The sequence below is a fragment of the Thamnophis sirtalis genome, unplaced genomic scaffold (genome assembly GCF_051295495.1).
Source record: "Thamnophis sirtalis isolate CommonGarterSnake01/CBP01778 unplaced genomic scaffold, rThaSir2_p1.2 scaffold_2, whole genome shotgun sequence".
Classification (NCBI taxonomy): domain Eukaryota; kingdom Metazoa; phylum Chordata; class Lepidosauria; order Squamata; family Natricidae; genus Thamnophis; species Thamnophis sirtalis.
The window spans coordinates 29,092,208-29,117,098 of NW_028261382.1; the positions used below are offsets into that span (position 1 = coordinate 29,092,208).

A 24,891-nucleotide genomic window follows, 5' to 3' on the forward strand; every position below is an offset into this window, starting at 1 on the left:
TAAAGTTGGGCAGCGGACTGCAAGGCCCATCATCCTCACCTGGGATGGGAAAGAGAGTAGACCTCGCGTTCACAGGTCTAGGCTGGGGAAAGATGAGGGGAGGTGAGCAGGACACCGGTGCGGGCGAAGCAGCTTCGATTCCGGGGAACAGATTCAGGCCCACCCCCCTTTTTCTGGCCCCACCCCTCCCCTTGGCTCCGCCCCCGCCTCTGCTCCCTCCTCTGCCCCCCCTACGCCCCCTCCTCTTCCTCCTCCTCCGTGGCCTCAGCGATGCCTCCGCCCGTCGCTTTGCTCCGCTGCGCTTTTGCGCTTCTCCTCCTGGGCCTGGGGGTCCCCTCTCCCACCACGGAGGAAGGAGGAGGGGGACCCCCGACCAGGGAGGGGGAGGAGGAAGAGGACGAGCTGCCCACCGTGGTGGTCGCCATCCTGGCCCGCAATGCCCAGCACTCTCTGCCCCACTACCTGGGGGCCCTGGACCGCCTGGATTACCCCGCGGAGCGCATCTTCATTTGGTGAGCGCTTGTGTTTTTGGGGAGGTGGGTTTCCTTGCAAAGCGCCGACACTCCCCCCCCCTAGCTGGAACAGCTGCCTGCTGGAAGGGGAGGGGGCCTCTCCTCTCTCCAGAGTTGGATTTGGGGTCTCCGGGACTGCGTTGGGGGGTCTGCTTGGACATTCCTTTGCAAGAAGTTCTTCGCATCGGTGAGGCTGGCTGGGGAAAGATTTGGGGTGCTTGGAAGACCCTCCCTGTCCATTTTTGGGGGTGTCTTCCTGACTGGGACTTTGTGAGGGGGAATGCAGTGCGAGGCATCCAGAGGGCACCCACTTAAGGACAGTGGTTTTGGGGTGTTTGTGTCTCCATTAGATTTGCAAAACCGATTGGGAACATATTTCTCTCCCCCTCCCCGAGTGTTAACGGATGCTAGTTGGGGGTGCAGAATTCAGCTTTTGGGGTGCTGGGGTGTCTTTGGCTGTTGTTTGCCCTGTTGTGGCTTTTCCACGGGATTTATTTTTCTTCCTCTGTTGTTTTTCTTCGATCTGTGCTCTTCCTTTTGGAGTTTGGCCTCAGCGTAGCTGAAATCAGTTCTCCACTCCCCTGCCCTGCAGATGCCACAGACTGCAACTCCCATCTCCCTCATCCCAGCATGATGGGAGTTATAGTGCAAGACCTCAAAACAATATCAGGATGTGGATTGTGGCCCCTATTGTGCGAGGAGAGAGGGATATATTAGATAGATAGATAGATACATAGATAGATACATAGATACATAGATAGATACATAGATAGAAAGAAAGAAAAAGAAAGAAAGAAAGAAAGAAAGAAGAGAGGGATATATTAGATAGAAGAGAGGGATATAGATAGATAGATAGATAGATAGATAGATAGATAGATAGATAGATAGATAGATAGATAGGAGAGAGGGATATATTAGATGGATGGATGGGCGGGTGGGTGGGTATAGATATAAATATAGATATATAGATATAGATCTATATTTTTTCTAACAAAACTGAATGTCACACCGTGTTTTATGCTACAGTATGTGGTTTAGAACAGGGGTCCCCAACCTTTCGGACCTCAGGGGCCACTAAATTCATACTTTTAAATCCCGCGGACCATTAATAGGATCTGCCTAATGACCGGCTGGGTGGGCGTAGCTAGGTGGTCATGTGACTGGGTGGGCGTGGCCAACTCGATGTCACTCACATCAACAGGCACCTCGACAGCTTCTACTCATCCCTCCCCTACTAGCAACTCCTTGCCTGCCCACCCGGGCTCTTTAGGGCCCCAACAGGAAGCAGTTGCTGGAGCTGAGCAGCCCCCAGGAGAAAGAGTTGGCAAAAGAGCTCCGTTCAAATTGGATCTGACCGAGAAGGAGGCTCAGCAGAAGCACCTCACTGAGGACTAGGAGCATAGGCTTTCCAAACAAAGGGAAGACCTGCGGGAGTGCAAGGCCAGGTGCTGGCGCCTGGAGACACAGCGGGCTGAGATGGTCGGCCAGTTCCAGGCCATGATGCCGTCCCACTGGAACGAGGCCCTCCGGCTCTTCCCCACCAGCGGCTCTTCCCTCCAGCCTTCGCCCAAAGTCCCCCACCAGGAAGTTTGAAGCAGACCACAAGTGGGAATTTCTGTTCCCCTCCGACCCCCACAAAAAGACCCCGAAGGGGGAGACTCTCTGCAGCAACACAAGCGTCCATTGCATGTATCCCTCCCAGGGGCCGTAGTTTGAGGACCCCTGATTTAGTGCAATATAAACAATGCAAATAGGTTTTCTGAGGACCACCAAACTTTTCTCATGGACTACCAGTGGTCCCCTGCTGGTTTAGAAGATCCCTAAGGCCCCTGAGGAACCAGAGGCTGCAAATAAATTCATTTTTCCCCCCAAGAGTCATTGATCTGCCATCCCCCTCATGTCACCTGTGACCTGGCCTGTCCCTCAAAGAACTATCTTTCCCAGCCCAGCAGGTATGGCTCACCTGTCTCCCCACCTCCACCTGGGCTGCTGGCAAAGGTTCCCCTCTTTGCTGTGTTTCAAAGCTTTTCCCTGGCCAAAAACAAAACAAAACAGCAGTTTGTGGTTCTTTTTTAAGGAACTTGTGGAATACCAAGCAATCCAGCAATGTCATAAGAATGGTGGGTGGTTTTTCTATAAAGGACAAGATGAGCTTTTCCCCATCTGTGGGATCTGTTAAAGTGATGGAGGCGATTTTAGGATGTCGCCGGGCAGTTCCAGAAAATCAGGATCCAAGTTCTAGAGATTGTTGTACAGTAATTTCTATTTTTTTTGTTTTTTTCTCTTTCTTTCTTTCTTTTTCTTTCTCTTTCTTTCTCTTTCTTTCCTTCCTTCCTTTTCTCCTCCTCTTCCCTTTCCCCTTCCTTCCTTCATCCCTCCCTCCCTTCCTCAATTTATTTCCTTCCTTCCTTCCTCTCATTCTCATTTCCTTTCTTCCTTCCATCTCTTTCTCCCTCTCCTTCCTTCCTCTCATTCTCATTTTCTGCCTTCCTGCCTTCTTTCTTTCTCTTTCTCCCTCTCCTTCCTTCCTTCCTTCCTTCCACTCATTCTCATTTTCTGCCTTCCTTCCTTCCTCCTTCCTTCTCTTTCTCCCTCTCCTCCCTCTTTTTATTCTGTTTCCTCTTCTTCCTTCAACATCTGGGCCTCAGTTTCTCTTGCCCTGTTTACAAGACAATTTCCTTCCTTCTTTTCTTCTCTTTCTCCCCCTCCTCCCTCCCTCTTTTTATTCTGTTTCCTCTTCTTTCAACATCTGGGCCTCGCTTTCTCTTGCCCTGTTTACAAAGCAATTTCCTTCCATCCATCCATCCATCCCATCCATTCTTCCTTCCTTCTTTTCTTCTCTTTCTCCCTCTCCTTCCTTCCGCGCTCTTTTTATTCTGTTTCCACTTCTGGGCCTCGCTTTCTCTTGGCCTGTTCACAAGGCAATTTCTCTACTACTTTTCTGCAGAGGGCCCATCTCCCCATCCAGCCGCCTCCGGAGGGCATGGATTACGGGTTTAGGTTTAGGTTTATTGGGATTTATATGCCGCCCTTTTCCCTGAGGGGACTCAGGGCGGCTTACAACCACAGGGGAGGGGAAGTGCAAGGTCAAAACAAACACTTTGTGAACAAAAGAAAAATAATAAAACACAGCTTTCATTCAGCAATCAAACACTCGGGCGGGTAATTGGAAGCCTATCCCCAGGCCTGCTGGGAGAGCCAGATCTTGAGGGCTGCGCGGAAGGTCTGGGTCGTGGTGAGGGTGCGGATCTCCATGGGGAGCTCGTTCCATAGGGTCGGGGCAGCAACAGAAAAGGCTCTCCTCCGTGTGGTCGCCAGTCGACATTGACTGGCAGATGGAATTCGGAGGAGGCCCAGTCTGTGCGATCTGATTGGTCGATTTAGGGAGGTAATCGGCAGAAGGCGGTCTCTCAAGTACCTAGATCCACTACCATGGAGTGCTTTAAAGATGGTCATCATTATCCTGAAGCGCACCCGGAGACCAACAGGCAGCCAGTGCAGCTCGCGGAGGACAGGTGTAACGTGGGCGAACCGAGGTGCGCCCACTATCACTCGCGCGGCTGCATTTTGGACTAGCTGTAGTCGCCGGATGCACTTCAGGGGCAACCCCATGTAGAGCCCATTGCAGTATTCCAGTCTAGAGATCACAAGGGCTCGAGTGACTGTTGTGAGGGCCCCCCGATCTAGGTAGGGCCGCAACTGGCGGACCAGGCGAACCTGGGCAAATGCCCCCCTGGTCACAGCTGACAGCTGGTGGTCAAAAGTCAGCTGTGGATCCAGGAGGACTCCTAAGTTGCGGACCCTATCTGAGGGGTATAAAATTTGACCCCCCAGCCTAAGCGTTGGTGTATTAGCCAAATTATTGGGGGGGAAACACAACAGCCACTCGGTCTTATCCGGGTTGAGCACCAGTTTGTTAGCACTCATCCAGTCCTTAACGGCCTCCAGACCCCGGTTCATCACGTCCACCGCTTCATTGAGTTGGCACGGGGCAGACAGATACAATTGTGTATCGTCCGCATATTGATGGTATTTTATCCCGTGCCTCCGAATGATCTCGCCCAGCGGTTTCATGTATATGTTAAATAGTAGGGGGGATAGGACCGAACCCTGAGGTACTCCACATGTTAGGGGCCTCAGGGACGATCTCTGCCCCCCCACTAACACCGACTGCGACCTGTCCGAGAGGTAAGAGGAGAACCACCGCAAAACAGTGCCTCCCACTCCCACCTCCCGCAGTCGTCGCAGAAGGATACCATGGTCGATGGTATCGAAAGCCGCTGAGAGGTCAAGGAGAACCAGGATGGACGCATAGCCTCCATCTCTGGCCCTCCAGAGATCATCGGTCAATGCGACCAAAGCGGTTTCTGTGCTGTAACCAGGTCTGAAGCCGGACTGGAAGGGGTCAAGATAGCTAGCTTCCTCCAAGGCCCGTCGAAGCTGAAAGGCCACCACTTTCTCAACAACCTTCCCGATAAAGGGAAGGTTGGAGACAGGACGAAAGTTGTTTAAGATGGCTGGATCTAACGATGGTTTCTTTAGGAGGGGTCTCACCACCGCCGTTTTGAGTACGGCGGGGAAGTGCCCCTCCCGAAGAGAGGCGGTGACAACCGCCTGGATCCAGCCATGTGTCACCTCCCTGCTGTTAGCCACCAGCCAGGAGGGACACGGGTCCAGAATACAAGTGGAGGCACTTACAGCTCGGATGGCCTTGTCCACATCCCCAGAGGCAACTTCCTGGAACTCAACCCAGAACTGATGTGGCAAATGATCCTCCTGTGTCTCAGCTGGATCTACTGCGGTGGAGTCCAAGTCCGATCGCAACCGAGCTACTTTGTCCGCCAAGAATTGAGCATAATCCTCAGCCCTACCCTGCAAGGGGTCTCCCGCATCCCTCCTATTAAGGAGGGAGCGGGTTATCCTGAACAGGGCGGCTGGGCGTGACTCGGCGGACGCAACCAAGGAAGAAATATATGATCTTTTTGCAGTTCTTAATGCTCGGACATAGTCCTTGGTGCAGGTAGTTAAGAGTGCTCGGTTTACCTCGGACCTATCGGACCTCCACTGGTGCTCTAGGCATCTCCTCCGGCGTTTCTTCTCCCGGAGTTCCTCGGTAAACCAGGGAGCTCTCCGGGATCCACTGACCCGGAGGGGCCGTAGTGGCGCAATCCGGTCGAGAGACTCCGACGCCGCCGAGTACCAGGCGGCAGCCAGAGTCTCCGCCGAACTGTGGGCGAGGGTATCAGGAATAACCCCAAGCTCCGTCTGGAACCTCAAAGGGTCCATAAGTCGCCTGGGGCGGAACCACCTGGTCGGTTCCTCCTCCCTACGGTGGGGGTTTGGCCTCCGGAAGTCAAGCCTCAGTAGGCAATGGTCTGACCACGACAGGGGTATGATCTCATTACCCCTCAGACCAAGATCACACATCCACTGCTCCGAGAGGAATACGAGGTCGAGCATGTGACCCGCTGCATGGGTTGGGCCCCGAATTACTTGGGTCAAGCCCATGGCCGTCATGGAGGCCATGAACTCCTGCGCCCCATCAGAGCGTTCACCGAGCGATGGCAAGTTGAAATCCCCCAGAACTATAAGCCTGGGGAACTCAACTGCCAGCTCGGCTACTGACTCGAGGAGCGAGGGGAGGGATGCTGCAACGCAGTTGGGAGGCAGGTACGTTAGCAGCAAACCCACTTACAACTCCCATTATCCGCCCACCCCCAACTCCCTCTCTTTGGCCCATCCATCCTCTTACAACGACGGGGATTCTTAAATTTCCTCTCCTTCCCATTTCCCTCTCACTTCATAATCCCAATTATCCTGCAATTAGAGCGTATTTGACTTGGCTTTGAACTCTGTTTCGTTCAAGGGTGGCCAGTTGACTAAGCAACAAAGCACAGATCCCAACTGAACAGACATGCCACGCGCTAGGAATATGTTCGGAGTTGATGTGTTGGCATAACCGAACGCAGCTTGAGAGGCACTTGGAAAGTAAACATGTAATTTCAAGGAAACGGCTGAGCCAAGGAACATCTTGGCTTGTGACAGAACAGGCCTTCTGGTTTTCTAGCCAGTGCAGACAGAAGAAAAACAAGGATAATTCGGAGGTGCACAATTCCAATGGTAAGGAATTTGGTTGAAAAGAAGGAGAAGGAGAAGAAGAGGAAGAACAACAACAACCAACTCTGAAAATTCTTGATTGCTGACGTCAATTTGGTTTGTGGCTCCAGTGAGTTACCGTAGTTAGTTACTTTATTGTCATTCCACCTTGTACAACGAAATTAAATGCCATCTTCAGTATACATCTATCTCTCTCTATATATAAGCGAAATACCACTCATGCATCATCACGAGATCTCCAAAACCATAAAGCCTCCAAACTTGAAAATTTGGCATGCATGTTCCTCTGGGGTTCTAAGTGCTCGCTAAGAAAGGATTTTTCGAAGTGACCATCAGGTCATTAGTATTTCTTACATTATGATTAACATACTCTGACGCTAAGGAGTTAGATGTTCTACTCCCCCTCCCCACCTGAAAAGAACTCTGTTCCAACTGCCACTGAGGCGTGGGCGTGGCCAGCATATGACTCATTCGCTCTGTGGGCTGGGAATTCAGACATTCTACTCCCTCTCCTCACCTGAAAAATGCTCTGATGCTAAGGAATTAGACTGAGGGAGAGAAAGGAACAAGATAGGAGAGGCCTCTGTGGGGCAAGACTGAGGGAGAGAAGGGGACAAGATAGGAGAGGCCTCTGTGGGGCAAGACTGAGGGAGAGAAGGGGATAGGAGAGGATCAATGGGGCCAGCCTGAGGGAGAGAAGCGGAGAGGAGAGGATCAATGGGGCCAGCCTGAGGGAGAGAAGGGGAGAGGAGAGGCTGATCGTAACTGCTCATTAATTTTCAAGCTGTAAGTATCCGTTTAGTAAGCCCAATGACATAATTTCGTAGCAGATCATGGGTATCCGGCTAGTCATACATAAGAAAACTATAAAAATAAAAACACAAACACACCTCCTTCACATTCTATATAATTGAAATAGAAACCCCCTGATCTGGCATTAATATTGCACTATATACCGTAGAATTCAATATAGTTACTGCCCTGGGATAGAAGCTATTTTTTCAGCCTATTTGTCCTGGTTTTTATTGTCCTGTACCGGCTGACAGATGGTAATAGTTAAAAAAAAAATGGGGTTGCCAGGATGGGATGGATCTTTAAGAATGTTTTGAGGGAGCCACAGTGCACTTGTTGAAAAGTTGTGGATTGGGGTCCTAGCACTGTGATCAGAGGTGGGTTTCTAGGCGAACCGGTAGTGCTAATTTGGCCTGGGTCACAGCACCAGCAGCGATTCAGGCTGGCCACGCCCCCGAACCGGTTCTCCACTGCCATTGCTGGCATGGTTTTTTAAATTTAGTTTTTCGTGGTCTTTGCGCCCGCGCAGAACAATTTGCAGCAAACTGCAAAGTGCGCGTGAAGCGAAGCGGTACCAACGCAGGTAGGAACCTACCCCTGATGGTGATGTCTACTCTTAGTGGTGACCTTTCCATTTTGCATGGGGGCACTCCTGGGTCTGATCATGCCGAAAGAGAACTAGGGGGAATGTTGCCATGGGGAAGAACTGGCTTCCCCTAAGACTATATGGGGGAGACCGCTCCTGGCATGTGCTGGACAGCTCCCATAATCCCCAGACAGTGGATTTATGTGCCTTGGAGTCCAAAGCTTCTGGGGTGTGAAAGAGGAGGCAGAACTCTGATCACCCACAATGGTTCTCACAATGTTGTTTCTTTTGAAATCTCCAGCATCTTCAATACATTGGGCTGTTTTGTGCTTCTTTTGACCCGAAGCTGCTCAATTTTTTAAAATTTTTAAATAGCAAACGGGTGGATTTGAACACAGAGCTTCAGACCCACAGCTTTGGGCAGCAACTGGAATCTATTTTGCCCTCCTCCCCTCCCTTTCCCAGGTGCGCCACGGATCACAATGTAGACAACACCACGCAAATGCTGCAGGAATGGCTCGGCGCGGTGGAAAAACATTACCGGTCCATCGTATGGAGATCTGTGGAAGAGCCCAGGTGCGTTTGTCTGAGGCCTTCCAATAGAGCCTTTCTGAACAGAGGCAGTCTACCCTTCCCTCGAACCGAGTGCCTCTTTCTAAACTTTCCCTTTAGTCCCCTTGTGGAGTACTGTGAAACCGTTCCCATGGCAACACCACTGCGCTGCACAGGAGAAGCCATTTTACGCCAGTACAGTAGAGGCCATTTTAGGGCACAACAGCGCGTATCTTAACAGAACACACACACCGAGGGGTGTTAGGGGTGTCTTACCCCCACAGTATTTGTTTCCAGAGAGTAAGTCATCTGTGTACCAAGTTTTGTTGAAATTGCTCAAGGCGTTCCAGAGTTATGCTGGAATAAACACACACAGATACATAGCCATTTATAGATAGATAGATAAAATCTCTTTTTATTTAGTTTAAAGGGAATTCCTCTCCAGTAAATTCCCGGCCAACAGTCTTTCAAGAGATTTCACAACTACAGGCCTTTCTCAGGCTTGGAGAGCTGCCAGGCTGATATCTTCCAAGCTCCATGCTGTAGCAGCAATTCCTTGGCAAGAAGTTAGGAACAGATCTTCACCGGAATGAATTGAACTAATTGTCTCCTGCAAACTCCACTCCCCAGTTGCTCCTCTTTTATTCCCCATGGGAGGGAACATTCACTGTCCACTTGTGGCTTTACTCCTGAGTCAGCCCTTGTTCCTTAGCTGTTCCCTTAGTCTGGCAACTCTGCGCATGCGCACACTTGGAACAGGCTCCAGCTGTTCTTCTGCCTCACTGATGTCTGACTCTGAAGGCAGCTGATAGCTGTCAGACGGTTCTGGCCTCCTCTCTGTCTCTGACACAGAGCCCTCATCCGAGCCTTCCCCAGACTCCAGGACTGCCCATCTTCCTCCCCAACCTCCTCACTGTCCGAATCTGCTGCCAGCTTTGTTGGCCACTGGCGGGGAACAACACCTGACTCTTTCGTCCTTGTTTTCGCTTTATTTTTAGATCTTATCCCAACGAACTGGGACCCAAACATTGGACGGAGCCGCGCTTTGAACAGATGATGAGACTGAAGGAGGAAGCCCTGACTTTCGCTCGATCTCAAGAAGCCGGTTACATTTTGGTAAATCTGACCAGGGGCTAAATTCAGCCAAAGACTGAGTGTTGCAAAGGCCCCAGGCCTTGGTTTATAGCCCACTGGCTGAATCTTCCCATCCCGTTAAACCACGATTTGGTTAATATTTTTTTTGGGGGGGGGTGTCCCACATGTCGCAGGGAAAAAGAACATGGAGGGAATTTGAAGCAAAGGATTTTATGCGTTTTTGTGCATTTCTCTGTGGGGTCCCTGGTGCTCTCTGAGCTGGGCTGTTTCCTTGCAGGCGTTTCATGACCCATCAATGGAACATCATCAGTGCTACAAAGAGGTGGGATTTGCTTTCTCTCCCTTCTGGAACTGATGATGTTATCTAGTTGGGTCATGAAATGTCTGCAAGAAAACAAGCAAGTTCAGAGACAACCAAAGGACCCCACAGTAATCGTCGTCTCTTCCTCCTCCTCCCCCTCCTCCTCCTCCTCCTCCTCTTCCTCCTCCTCCTCCTCCTCCTCTCCCCCTCCTCCTCCTCCTTCCCCCTGACTGAGGTGGTGTGTGTCTTTTGCTCCTAGTTTGCCGACACAGACAGCATCCTGACCAACAACCAAACCCTGAAATTCCTCATCGCACAAAACAAGTCAGTCATCGCCCCCATGATGGATTCCCAGACGTATTATTCTAATTTCTGGTGTGGGATCACCCCGCAGGTAAGCAGGCAGGTTTGAACCCCGATAGTCCTCGACTTACGACAGTTCATTTAGTGGCCCTTCAAGGAAGAAAGTGACAGGATCGTTTTTCCCACCTCTGACTGTTGCCGCATCCTCAGGGTCACCGGATCAAAACTCAGAGGCTTCTTGGAACTGGCTCATATTTATGACGGTTGTGATGTCCTGGGCTCAGGTGGAGGCCCTGGGAAAACCAGACTCACTTAACAACTGTGTTGCTAACTTATCCCTTAACAACTGTGGCAAGCAAGGTTGTAAAATGGGACAAAATTGTATTCAACTTCCTTCCTCTCTCCCTCCTTTCCTTCCTTCCTTCCTTCCTTTCAATCTCATCTCCTCCCTCCTTTCCTTCCTTCCTTCCTCTCAATCCCATCTCCTCCCTCCCTCCTTTCCTTCCTTCCTTCCTCAATCTCATCTCCCTCCCTTCTTTCCGTCCTTCCTCCTTTCCTTCCTTCCTTCTTTCCTTCCTTCCTTCCTTCCTTCGTTCCTCTCAATCTTATCTCCTCCCTCCCTCTCTTCCTTCTTTCCACTTAATATCATCTCCTTCCTTCTTTCCTTTCCTTTCTTCCTTCCTTCCTTTCTCTCAATCTCATCTCCTCCCTCCCTCCTTTCCTTCCTTCCTTCCTCAATCTCATCTCCCTCCCTTCTTTCCTTCCTTCGTTCCTATCTTCCTTCTTTCCTTCCTTCCTCTCAATCCTATCTCTTCCCTCCCCCTTCCTCCTTTCCACTCAATCTCATCTTCCTTCCTTCCTTCTTTTCCTTCCTTCCTTTCTCCCACCCTCCTTTCCTTTTTTTCTTTCCTTTCCTTCCTTCCTCTCAATCTCATCTTCTTCCTTCCTCAATCTCATCTCCTTCCTTCCTTCCTTCCTTCCTTCCTTCCTTCCTTCCTTCCTTCCTCTCAATCTCATCTTCTTCCTTCCTCAATCTCCTCTCCTTCCTTCCTTCCTTCCTTCCTTCCTTCCTTCCTTCCTCAATCTCATCTCCTTCCTTCCTCCCACCCTCCCTCCCTCCTTTCCTTTTTTCCTTTCCTTTCCTTCCTTCCTCTCAATCTCATCACCTTCCTTCCTTCCCTCCCTCCCTCCTTCCCTGTCATTTCCATCTCCTCCCTCCCTCCGTCCTTCCTTCCTTCCTTCCTTACGACAGCCATCTCACAACAAATATTTTTGCCTCATGGTCGTAAGTCGAGCACTACCTCTTTCTGATCAGAAGGGTAAAACAACTGAGTTTAACTTGGTGAATATATTTTATTCGTTGGCATTGGGTGGACAAATTATGCCCCAGAGACTTGGACATAAAGGAACTTATTCCCGCCAGGGTTATTACCGACGCACCGCGGACTATTTCCCTACCAAGAACCGCCAGCGCCTCGGGTGTTTCGCTGTGCCGATGGTCTTCGGAACCTTTTTGATCGATTTGCAAAAGGAGGACACCCTCGGCCTGGCCTTCTACCCGCCTCACCCCACCTACTCCTGGCCCTTCGATGACATCAGCGTCTTTGCCTATTCTTGCCAAGTGACAGGTAAGGGGAGGCAGTCGAAAATAATCTGCTTTTGGGAGGGAAGGGGATTTTACAGTTGTTATTTGTTGCTGATGTAACATGCAAAAATAGAAAAGCCGAGAGTAGGAAAAATAGGAGAGGAAAGGGGAGAAGGGAGAAGTGTAGAAAAAAAAAGAATAAAAAAAGATTTTGACTTTTCGACTCCAGTAAAATAAAACACGAATATCAAACCTCAAGTTTTTACTTTTACATAATAGCATGCCACTAGCCATTTCAAGGAGACGCAGTGGCTCAGGGGCTAAGACGCTGAGCTTGTCGATCACAAAGGTCGGCAGTTCGGCGGTTCGAATCCCCAGCGCCGCCTAACAGAGTGAGCTCCCGTGACTTCTCCCAGCTTCTGCCAACCTACCAGTTTGAAAGCAGGGGAAAAAATACAAGTAGAAAAATAGGAACCACCTTTGGTGGGAAGGTCACAGCGCTCCATGCACCTTCGGCATTGAGTCATGCCGGCCACATGGTCACGGAGACGTCTTCGGACAGCGCTGGCTCTCTGGCTTTGAAACGGAGATGAGGAACGACTGGCACATACAGTATGTGTAAGGGGAACCTTTACCTTTAAGCCAATTCAATTTCTACAAAAATCTGTTTTATAATCAAGTGACATTCAATTAAGTCTTTAAATCTTTTTGGGATCCATGTGTTTGTTTCAAGAAATAAATTGTTATCTTTTTATCTATAACTGTTGGGTAGTTTTATCGGAAGAAAATAACAGAGGTGGAAGGGAGCTTGGAGGTCTTCTAGTCCAACCCCCTGTTCAAGCAGGAGACCCTATCTCGGTTCAGACAAATGGCTGTCTAGTCTATTGTAAAAAGGGGTCCGACCACAAAGGAGAAGAGGAGGAGGAGGAAGAGGCAGAGGAGAAGGAGAAGGAGGAAGAGTAGGAGAAGGAGAAGAGGAGGAAGTGTGGGAGTCAGGGTCAGCATCAGGGCAACCTGAGATCTCTGAGGGGAGAAGAGGGAATGGAGCTGCAAACAGAGAGAGAGAGAGGGAGGGAGGGAGGGAGGGAGAGAGAGAGAACGAGAGAGAATGAGAGAGAGAGAGAGAGAGAGAGAGAGAGAGAGAGAGAGACGGAGCCTGCACCGCCCATCAGTCCTCAAATGGAGACTCTGGAGGTGGCTGATGAGGAAGAGGAGGAACAGCTGGGTCCAGTGCCTGACGCTTGGATGCACAAAAATCAGAGGAGAGGAGAACAGTGGAAATCTATGAGCCGGTCCTCAGGACGGAAGAGCCACCGCTGCTAGCAAAGCCCCATCCTAGCTCTGGGGGTCAAAGGCAGGAGGCGGAGATGGATAGATATGGCAAACAACTATTCCTCTCCCGGCCGGCCGGACTTGCTAGCCTGCGGCGAGAGATAAACTTTTTTACCGAGGCCTCCAACGTTCCTTTTGAGTTCCCGTCAGGAGCTTTCTGGTGTTTGGGGGAAGCTGGGTCAGAACCATTTTTCTCCACCTAGGAGCGGAGATGTTTCTGTGCAACCAGGAGAGGTTCGGGTACATCAACGTGCCGATGGGCTCCCACCAGACGCTGGAAGAGGAAGAGGTCCAGTTTGTGCATCTCGTCCTGGAGGCTATCGGTGGGTATCACACCCCCCCCCAGCTTTCCCAGAGAGCCTCCTGGGAAGGATCAATGCTTGCTTTGGGGGTGGGGGGGATGAGAGAGGTGGGGGGCTCTAGGTGGGACTTTAGGTCTTGAGGATGGGAATGGGGTCGCAGTTTTGGAAAGGGCTTGAATTGGTGGGAAGCGTAAAGCGAAACACCCAGGCTGTGTTTTCGTTTCGCTTTGTTTCGTTTTTGTGCCTTAGCACACTGAAAAAAGTGGAAGTCCCTCATTTTTTCTTTCTTTCTTTTTTATTTATCCCTCCCTCCTTTCTTTCTTTCTTTCTTTCTTTCTTTCTTTCTTTCTTTCTCTTTTTCTTTCTTTTTCTTTCTCTCTTTCTATTTCTCCCTCCTCCTCCTTTCTTTCTTTTTCTATTTATCACTCCTTCCTTCCTTCCTTCCTTCCTTCCTTTCTTTCTTTCTTTCTTTCTTTCTTTCTATTTCTCCTTCCCTCTCTCCTTTTTTCTATTTATCCCTCCCTTCTTTCTCTCTCTCTCTTTCTTTCTATTTCTCCTTCCCTCCCCTCTTCTTTCTTTTTCCCCTCCCTCTTTCTTTCTCTCTCTCTTCCTATTTCTCCTTCTTTCTTTTTTTCTACTTATCTCTCACTCCCTTCTTTCCTTCTCTCTTCCCTCCCCCTTCCCTTCCTTTTTCCTTCCTCTGTCTTTCCTTTTCTTCCCTTCTCATTCCTTCCTCTGTCCCTCCCTCTTTCTCTCTCTCTCTTTCTCTACAAGCTTTCTAAAGGAAAAAAAAAAGGAAAACAACATTTAAACTTTGAAAGGGTGTAACAATTCCCTCTCGGTCTGTTCCTCTCCCTTGCAGTCGATGGGCCTCCCATGGCCCGCTCCAGGCACCTCTACGTCCCCCCAAAACATCCCACCAAGATCGGGTTTGACGAGGTGAGGGAAAGAATGCCAAGTGGATTTGTTCTGCACTGGGCAGTGGGTGGGCTGGACTAGATGCCCTCTAAAGACCCGTTAGGTCCCTCATCATCCCCCTTTTCTCTCCCAGGTGTTTCTCATCAACCTGGCCCGACGCCCCGGCCGGCGGCAACGCATGCGGGAGGCTCTCTTTGAGCTGGAAATAGACCCTTTGATGGTTGACGCGGTAGACGGAAGGTGGCTGATGGGTTGTGTAGTCTTTTTCAACGTGGAAAGGGTCCCGGACTTTGACTTTCCAAGGGGCCCCCTTTAGGGCATTGATCAAGAGAAAGATCACAAGCTTTGTCCAAAGCCTTTGTCCACCACAAAGCCTCCCCTTTCAGTAGCAGTCTACCCTTAAGAGTGGCTCGGGGCGCAGATGCCATCCCAGCAACCTCCAAATCTCACGAAAGGGCACAATCGTCTCTGATTTGGGCTAAATCTGGATCCCTTTCCCTCAATTCTTACTACAATATTTTGATTTTGTTTTTCTCTCTCAGGGCCCTCAATAGCAGCAGCATCAAGAAACTCGGCATCGATTTATTGCCCGGATATTATGATCCCTTTTCGGGGAGGACCCTCACCAAAGGGGAGGTGGGCTGTTTCCTCAGCCACCACCATGTCTGGAAAGAGGTACGATCCAGGTTTAAACCTAGTTTGTCTTTCCTTTTGTCTTTTCCCATCACGCCATTCCAATGACCAGGAGGACGAAGAAAGCAGAATTAAACGTGACTTAATTTCAAAGCACCGTATTTTTCAGAGTATAAGACGCACCTTTTCGTCCCCTAAAAGAGGGTGAAATTTGGGTGCGTCTTACCCACCCGCCGTCCCCCACCCTTTCGCCTCTGCCTCCCAGCAATTTGCCTCCTTGCAGCCAACAGGGAAAATGGGGCTTGCGAAGGCTGCAGCCTGAAACAGCTGATGATCGATACTGAAATTGAAAAGTGAAACTTGCTGTTTGCTCCAGGAGGCAAATTGCTGGGAGGCAGAAGCAGGTTTTTGTTGTTTTTGTGCTAATCAGGCTGTTTGCTGTTGGCTGCAAGGAGGTAAGTCAATAACTATAAATGCCTATCGAATGTTCAAATCATTAGACTTATTTTGTTTAAGACTGCTTTATCATTGTTCTAGGCAGCTTAACAAAATGAAGAAGCTTTTTAAAATAAATGCTTGATCTGAAGAGGCCCAGTGCTATTGTATCTTCTTTTAAATAGCAGAGAATAACTATACTTCCAGAAAGCCACATCAATTTTAACAGCATCTATACAAGTATAGTCTCAAATGTAACACTACAAACAGCGTATATTGTCTGTACTGTTTGCTGTTTGTTGCAAGGAGGCAAATTGCTGAGGCAGATTTTTTTTCTTGTGCTAATCAGGCTGTTTGCTGTTGACTGCAAGGAGGTAAGTCAATAACTATAAATGCCTATCAAATATTCAAATGATTAGACTTATTTTTTTAAAGACTGCTTTATTATTGTTCTAGGCAGCTTAACAAAATGAAGAAGCTTTTTAAAATAAATGTGTATCTTGTCTGTGCTGTTTGCTGTTTGTTGCAAGGAGGCAAATTGCTGGGAGGCAGAAGCAGATTTCCCCCCCTTGTTTTCCCCCCTAAAAGCTAGGTGCGTCTTATACTCCGAAAAATACGGTATGTTTAATTTGAGGGGGGGAAAATGGTGGCTAATAAGATTATTCCTGAATTGTTGACTTCATTTTTTCATCATTTTTCCCTCCAGATATTTAAGCATTAAATGTGACAATTCGGCTTTCACTCTTGGCAGGGCTCCAAAAACTTACCTCAACCTTTAAACCCTATTTACAGTTAGTCCTCGAGTTACGACCACAATTGAGCCCAAGATTTAGGTCGTAAAGGAGGCGCCTAGTGAGTTTTGCCTCATTGTTACGACCTACCTCGCCACATCTATGAAGTGAGGCCCCGCAGTTGTTAAATTAGTCTCACAGTCGTTAAGTGAATCTGGCTCCCCCCCCCTTTGACCTTGCTGGTCAGAAGGTTGCAAAACGGCAACCGTCATAAATATGAGTCAGTGGCCACAGGTGTGAGTTTGAGTGACTGTAGGGATGTTTAAATGGTTGTAAGTGCAAAAAAACGGCTGTAAGTCGCCGTTCATTAACGGCTGTAAATGAAAGTCGAGGAATACCAAGATTTCGCTCTTCAAGCAGAGAGAAGGGAAGGAGGCTGCGGAGGGCAGAGGAAATGTTGTGACAGACCCCTCCACTGATGTAAGGAGATCAGCAGAGTTGGAAGGGACCCTGGAGGTCATCTAGTCCAACCCCCCCCCCTGTCCAAGCAGGAGACCCTTGAAACAAGAGATGCCTGTATGTGTCTTCCAGATCGTCGAGAGAGGGCTGGAGAAATCCCTCGTCTTGGAAGACGACATTCGGTTCGAGGCTTATTTCAAGAGGCGCCTTTTGAAGCTGATGGACGAATTGGAGCAGACGCAATTCGATTGGGAGCTGATGTACGTCCCGTTGTGATGATGATGATGGTGATGATGGTGGTGGTGGTGGTGGTGGTGGTGGTGGTGGTGATTTTGCCTGGGCTGTGTGTCGAGGAAGGTGATGGGAACCTACCTGTTGGGTATCTCTTGGTTTAACAAAAAGAAGGACTAGGGGAGGGTGGAACAATAGCGGCCTTCCCATATTTGAGGGGCTGCAGCAAAGAAGAGGTTAAAAGGGAAAGGAGTCCCTGCGGATTTTACTCCGCTACTCCCTGCCGACTTCTGCAGTCCTGTGGCCAGCATGATGTCATGGAGCGCTTTTACTTCCCCACGGAAGTGGTATCTATTTATCTACTCGACTCAGCCTTCTGTCCTTCCGAGGTGAGTCAAATGAGGACTTGGATTGTGGGGGGCAAGAGGCTGACTCTATAAACTGCTAAGAGAGGGCTGGAAAGCACTGTGAAGTAGCATATAGGTCTAAGTGCTCGCTCTGTCTGTCTGTCTGTCTGTCTGTCTGTCTCTGTCTCTCTGTCTCTGTCTCTCTCTCTCTCTCTCTCTCTCTCTCTCTCTCTATCTAATCTAGCATCCATATCTGTCTGTCTGTCTGTCTGTCTATCTATCTATCTATCTATCTATCTCATCAATCCATATCTATCTATCTACCTACCTACATTATCTATCTATCTATCTATCTATCTATCTATCTATCTATCTATCTATCTATCTATCTATCTATCTATCTCATCAATCCATATCTATCTATCTACCTACCTACATTATCTATCTATCTATCTATCTATCTATCTATCTATCTATCTATCTATCTATCTATCTATCTATCTATCTATCTATCTATCATCTATCTATCATCTATCTACCTACCTACCTACCTACCTACCTATCTAATATCTATCTATTATCTATCTATTATCTATCTATCTATCTATCTATCTATCTATCTATCTATCTATCTATCTATCTATCTATCTACCTACCTACCTACCTACCTACCTACCTACCTACCTACCTACCTACCTAACTACCTATCGACAAGCCCAGGGTCTTAACCACCGAGTTACCCCACAGCTCAAAGCTGAGGTGGTCAAGCTATTCTCCAAAGCACCTGAAGGCAGGACAAGAAGCAATGGGTGGAAACCAATCAAGGAGAGAAGCAATTTAGAACTAAGGAGAAATTTCCTGACAGAGAGAACAGTTAACAAATTGCCTCCAGTTAACACTGGAGATTTTCAAGAAGAGACTGGACAACTGTTTGAAATGGTGTAGGGTCTCCTGCTTGAGCAGGGGGCTGGACCAGAAGACTGTTGGTTCCTTCCAACATAGCCATTCTGTTATTCTCTCTTTTCAGCTACTTGGGCAGGAAACAAGTCCACTCCGATGAAGAGGAAGAGGTGGCAGAAATCCCCAATCTGGTGGTGCCCGAATATTCCTACTGGACGTTGGCCTATGTGCTATCGCGACGGGGAGCTCAGAAGCTGATCGAGGCGCAGCCCCTCTCTAAAATCCTGCCTGTGGATGAATTCCTGCCTGTTATGTATGATAAACATCCCAAGTAAGAATTAGCCCCCCCCCCCTCACCCGAAATGGACAAAATCCACCTTAAAAGGGAACATTCCCAGTGAAAATGTGTTGGCAAAGAAAGGAAAATAACATGGCGTGCCAGCCAGTCTACCCAGCCCACTTATGGGGCGCTCCCTTCCATCTCCTGCTTTTTGGCACCTGCAGATTTCTTCCCCCGTCCTTTGGGGGTTCATTTTGGTTTGCACCTTGTCAATTTCTTCTTCCTTAGATATTTTAAAAGGTGGCTCAGTAGCTAAGATGCTGAGCTTGTCGATCGGAAAGGTCGGCAGTTTGATGGTTCAAAACCCTAGTGCTGCGTAACGGAGTGAGCTCCCATGACTTGTCCCAGCTTCTGCCAACCGAAAAGTTTGAAAGCACATCAAATATGCAAGTAGAAAAATAGGAAACACCTTTGGTGAGAAGGGAACAGAGGTTTGTGTGCTTTCAGGGTTGAGTCATGCCGGCCACATGACCACGGAGACGTCTCTGGACAGTGCTGGCTCTTCAGCTTTGAAAAGGAGATGAGCAGCGCCCCCTAGAGCTCGGAATGACTGGCACACATGTGTGAGGGCAACCTTTACCTAGATATTCCCTAAATATTCTGCTTTAAAAAAAAAATCTTCAAGAGAGGGATTCTTATCCCTCTTTGCATTGATTAGGAATTCATTTCGTGAATCCAAAGTGCCCCGTCGAGCCAAATCAAACCCCAGCACTTTATAACAATCCTTATTTTCCCCCTCTTAGTTTTCACACCTTCTTCCCTACAAATGGTCAGTAATGCAGCAGTCGGTCCAACTATTTCTTTAACGAAGTTATTTTAGCAAAACATTGTGTCAGAAAATGACCTAAGCAAATCCTGTTAATGTCGCTTATGGCGGCAGGAGGTTAAATAAAGACAGAGAAAGTGAGGGGTGGATTTTTGGGAGCTCTCTCAGTCCTGAGTCATCTGGAGGACAGATGTTGAGTGTTGCAAAATCGGACTGGCTTTCCTTCACGAGCAGCCTCATTTCTGAGCGCTGATGTCATTTGCGAATGTTTGGCTCGGGCTGTTTCTTTGGCTGGCCAGGTTTCTGCTCTGTTTCTTTAGGATAGGATAGGATAAAATAGGCTAGGATAGGATAAGGAATAGAAGAGAAGAGAATAATAACAGAATAAGAGACAGGAAGAGAAGAAGGAATAGAACAGAACAAAACAGAACAGAATAGAATAGAGTAAGGAATAGAACAGAATAGAATAGAATTAGAAAAGAATAAGGGATAGCATAGCATAAGGAATAGAATAGAGTTAGAAAAGAATAAGGGATAGCGTAGCATAGCATAAGGAATAAAATAGAATAGAATTAGAAAAGAATAAGGGATAGCATAGGATAGGATAGAATAAAATAGGATAGGATAAGGAATAGAAGAGAAGAGAATAACAGAATGATAGGAATAGAAGAGAAGAAAAGAGGGACTAGAATGGAACAAAACACAATAGAATAGAATAGAGTAAGGAATAGAAGAGAATAGAGTAGAATAAAATAAAATAGAATAGAATTAGAAAAGAATAAGGGATAGGATAGCATAGCATAGCATAGGATAAGGAAGAGAAGAGAATAAGAATAGAATAAGAGATAGGAAGAGAAGATAATAGAATAGGGAATAGAACAGAACAGAACACAACACAACAGAACAGAATAGAATAAGGAATAGAATAGAACAGAATTGGAACAGAATAAGGGACAGGATAGGATAAGATAAAGAACAGACGACTTGGGATAGCTTTCATTGTTATGATTCTGCTTGCAATGCCCTTCAGCTTTGAAATGGAGATGAGCACTGCCCCCTAGTGTCGGGAACAACTAACACATACGTGCGAGGGGAACCTTTACCCATCTCCACCCCAGAATCCAAAATGAGGGCCGATCATCTCGTCTCCAAATTTGCAAGAGAAGACCTCGCCAAACAAGGCTCCTGGCTGCTGGAGCAAGTAACACTTGACCAGGGAAAACTCTTTGGAGTTTCCAGCTTGTAAGGCTCCCAGCCAAGCCATTTGGCTTTCCCTTCCAGGCTGCATGCAAAAGCCATTTGTGTGTGTAGCGCGAGCTAAAACAGAGCCCAGCCTCTTGGCTTATATTCTGGGTTTTTTTCCATCCAGGCTTGGCTGGTGCTCTCTAGCCAATCTTCATCTGGCTCGCTTGTTCAATTCTGGGTTTGCTCAACCTCAATTATGTCTTTCCAAAGGGGAAAAAAAAAAAGCAGGATGTGTGGAATGAAGCAAGAGAGGAATTGCTAAAAATCTGGCCGGCCTCAGAGCATAGGTTTTGTGGAGTCTCTTTGACGATACCAGGGTGGCTCAGTGGCTAAGACGCTGAGCTTGTTGATCAGAAAGGTCCGCAGTTTGAATCCCTAGCGCTGCGTAACGGAGTGAGCTCCATAATCTCCGAAATCCCCAATGTGGTGGTGCCCGAATATTCCTACTGGACGTTGGCCTACGTTCTCTTGCGACGGGGGGGGGGGAGCTGATCGAGGCATGGCCCCCTCTCTAAAATCCTGCCCATGGATGAATTCCTGTCTGTTACGAACGACAAACGTCCCAAGTAAGGATTAGTCCCCCCCCTCCTCACCCAAAATGAACGGAACCCAGCTTAAAAGGGAACATTCCCAGTGAAAATGTTGGCAAAGAAAGGAAAAGAACATATAGCATGCCAGCCAGTCAGCCGAGCCCTCTTATGGGGCACTCCCTTCCATCTCCTGCTTTTTGGCACCTGCAGATTTCTCTCTCCCCCCCCCCCCGGTTCTTTGGGGGTTCATTTTGGTTTGCACCTTGTCAATTTCTTCTTCCTTAGATATTCTAAAAAGGGACATGGTGGCTCAGTGGCTAAAGACCCTGAGCTTGTCAATCAGAAACGTTGGTAGTCTGGCGGTTCGAATTCCTAGCGCCGCATAACGGAGGGAGCCCCTGTTCCTTGTCCCAGCTTCTGCCAACCTAGCAGCTCGAAAGCATGTAAAAAAAGCAAGTAGGAAAATAGGAACCATCTTTGGTGGGAAGGAAACAGCATCCTGTGCACCTTTGGCGTTGAGTCATGCCAGCCACATGACCATGGAGACGTCTTCGGACAGCGCTGGCTCTTCGGCTTTGAAATGGAGATGAGCACCGTCCCCTAGAGTCGGGAACGACTGGCACAGATGTGCGAGGGGAACCACCTTTGAGGATAAGTTTGATCTTCGTAGCTGGTTGGGGAGGAGAAGGCGGCTTCTGACAAACGGCCACCCATGAGGCATTGTAGAAGTTTTTTGGGAGTCCGCTGACATGCTTCAGCCGAATGAACTGATTTTAGATCATGACAGGGTCAAATACACGCCGTGGAGGAAGGCAGCTTCTAATTTAGAAATCCTTCTGTTCCTCTTGGACATATTAATGTTCCTGTCCCTGAGCGCAGAAGAGCAGAGAAAAACAGTGTCTTCTCCACAGCCGACATTGTAGGAAACTTTTGACCTGGAAGTCCCAAAGGGGCTTTTGCAAGAGGCAACTCTTTGCTTTTTTCGTAGAATAGAATAGAATGAATTAGAATAGACTAGATTAGAATGGAATGAATTAGAGTTAAGTATAGAGTAAGTAGAATAGAGTAGAATAGAGTAGAATAGAATGAATTAGAATAGAATAAATAGAATAGGATAGAATGAATTAGAGTAGAATAGAATGAATTAGAGTAGAGTAGATAATATAATGAAAGAATAGAATAGAATGAATTAGAATAGAATAGAATAAATAGAATAGAATAGAATGAATTAGAGTAGAATATAATATAATATAATGAAAGAATAGAATGAATTAGAGTAGAATAGAGTAGAATATAATATGAATTAGAGTAGAATATTATATAATGGATTAGAGTAGAATAATAGAATAGAATAATAGAATAGAATAGAATAGAATAGAATAGAATAGAATAGAATAGAATGAATTAGAGTAGAATAGAATGAATTAGAATAAAATAGAATAGAATAGAATGAATTAGAGTAGAATATAATAGAATGAATTAGAATAAAATATAATAGAATGAATTAGAGTAGAATAATAGAATAGAATAGAATAGAATAATAGAATAGAATGAAATAAAGTAGAATAGAATGAATTAGAGTAGAATAGAATTGAAGAATGGAATGGAATAGAGAATAGAATAGAATGAAGAAAAGATTCTGTATGTGTTTTGAGGGATACATTATTGGTCTTTATATTGAAAGGTATTGCTGGCTACGAATCATGCCCAACTTTTAAATACTTTTACAGTGAACCCTACATAATCCACCTTTTTTCCCTCTCTCCCGCAGTGAGGATTTCAAAAAATATTTCAGCAACCGGGATTTGCGGGCCTTTTCCATCCGGCCCTATGTGGCTTATCCTTCCCATTATGCCGGAGATGCCGAATGGATGAGCGATACAGAGTTTTCCACCATCTGGGATGACGATTCTAGGAAAACCACTTGGAGCGGATCGCAGAAGACAATGAAGGATGTCCGAAGCAGCAGCCACGGAGGCCCCATCAGCTATTCCTTCCCCACAGCACCTCGGGATGAACTGTAAAATCTGGCAGGTAAGAAAAGGAGGAAGGAGGAAAGGAAAGGGAAGGGAAGGGAAGGGAAGGAAGGAGTAAAGAATGAAAAAAGAAAAAGGAATGAAGGATAAATGAAAGGAAAATGAAGGAAGGAACGAACAACGGAGGGAGGGAAAGAAGGAAGTAGAAAAGGAAGGGAAGGAGAAAGGAAAGGAAAAGAAGGGAAAATGAAAGAAAGGAAAAGGAAATGAAAAATAATGGAAAAATGAAAGAAAGGGAAGGGAAAAGGAAGAGAAAGGGAAAGAAAGGAAAGGAAAAGGAAAGAAAGGAAAAAGGAAGGGAAGGAAAAAGGAAAAAGGGAAGGAAAGGAAGAAGTAAAGAATGAAAAAAAGAAAAAAGGAAGGAAGGAGAAATGAAAGGAAAATGAAGGAAGGAAGGAACAACGGAGGGAGGGAAAGAAGGAAGTAGAAAAGGAAGGGAAGGAGAAAGGAAGGATGAAAGAAAAATGAAAATAAAAAGGGAAGGAAAGAGGAAAGGAACAGAAATGAAAATGAAAGGAAGGAAAAGGAAAGGAAAAATAATGGAAAAATGAAAGAAAGGGAAGGGAAAAGGAAGAGAAAGGGAAAGAAAGGAAAGGAAAAGGAAAGAAAGGAAAAAGGAAGGGAAGGAAAAAGGAAAAAAAGGGAAGGAAAGGAAGAAGTAAAGAATGAAACAAAGAAAAAGGAAGGAAGGAGAAATGAAAGGAAAATGAAGAAGGAAGGAAGGAACAAAGGAGAGAGAGAAAGAAGTAAGTAGGAAAGGAAGGGAAGGAGAAAGAAAGAATGAAAGGAAAATGAAAAGAAGGGAAGGGGAAAGGAAAAGAAAGGAAAGGAAAAAAGGAGGGAACACAAAAGGAAAAGAAAGGAAAGAAATGGAAGAGAAGGAAAGGAAAAATGATGAAGGAGAAGGGAGAAAACCCTCTGGGAGCTGTCACACTCAATTTTTCCAGGGAATTTTTTGAAATTTCCCTTTTAATTTGTTAGGTTTCTAAGGGGCCTTTTTTCCAGAGGCCGAGCGGAGGATTCGGTGAGAGCCGTATTTGCTCTGATCGGTGTTGTCAATCCATGGGATTTGGGAGACTCGTCGGTGCTTTTTTCTCTTCCAGGTGCGCCTTCTGTCTTCGTATCGTGGGAGAGAAAAGGCAGATTTGTGAACGGAAGCTCCATTTCCCCCTCTGCACCAGACACGGATTGGGGGGCCCGCGCGTTGCTTCAACCGTTTGGATAAAGAGGGATGGTGGGCCGGGCAAAGACTGGAGATGGGTTGGGGCTCACCCATCCGCTAGAGATGGCGCTGTGCAAAGACAAGGGTCTCCATCGAACAGTCCTGAACCAATTTTTTATTGATGCAATAAAGACTTTCGCACAGAAAAAATGGGACCGCCTCCCTCCCTTTCTCCGATACCCTTCCTTCCTTCCTTCCTTCCTTCCTTCCTCATTTTCCTTTCCTTCTCCACTCCTTCCTTTTTTCATTCTCCCTTCCTTTTCTGCAACACTTCCTTCCCTGTTTTCCTTTCCTTTCTTTTCTTCCTTTTCCTCATTTTCTTTTTCTCCTTTTCCTTTCATTTCCTTTCTTCCTTTTATTCATTTTTTTACTTCTTCCTTTTCTCCAAACCTCCCTCTCCTCATTTTCCTTTCCTTTTCCATTCCTTCTTTTCATTCTTCCTTCCTTTTCTCAAGCCCTTCCTTTCCTTTCTTTTCTCTTTTTCCTTTCCTTTCCGTCCCACCCTTTCCTTTCCCTTCCTTTCCTTCCTTTCCATTCCTTCTTTTCATTCTTCCTTCCTTTTCTCCAACCCTTCCTTTCCTTTCTTCCTTTTCTCCTTTTCCTTTCCTTTCCCCTTTCTTC

The 24,891-nt window shown here is 47.2% G+C and overlaps 1 protein-coding gene across 1 annotated transcript; it reads left to right on the top strand.

The window, feature by feature from the left end:
- The first annotated feature begins 246 nt into the window (after nucleotides 1–246).
- Nucleotides 247–24,466, top strand: CERCAM (cerebral endothelial cell adhesion molecule). The gene is made up of 13 exons (XM_087704616.1): nucleotides 247–512; nucleotides 8,473–8,583; nucleotides 9,558–9,675; nucleotides 10,215–10,349; nucleotides 11,682–11,886; nucleotides 13,379–13,498; nucleotides 14,340–14,416; nucleotides 14,529–14,635; nucleotides 14,938–15,070; nucleotides 16,786–16,913; nucleotides 18,259–18,462; nucleotides 22,784–23,046; nucleotides 24,152–24,466. The coding sequence occupies exons 1-12, from the start codon at nucleotides 271–273 to the stop codon at nucleotides 23,034–23,036; spliced, it is 1,833 nt and encodes a 610-aa protein (XP_087560742.1). The 5' UTR covers nucleotides 247–270; the 3' UTR covers nucleotides 23,037–23,046; nucleotides 24,152–24,466.
- Nucleotides 24,467–24,891: the final 425 nt, after the last annotated feature.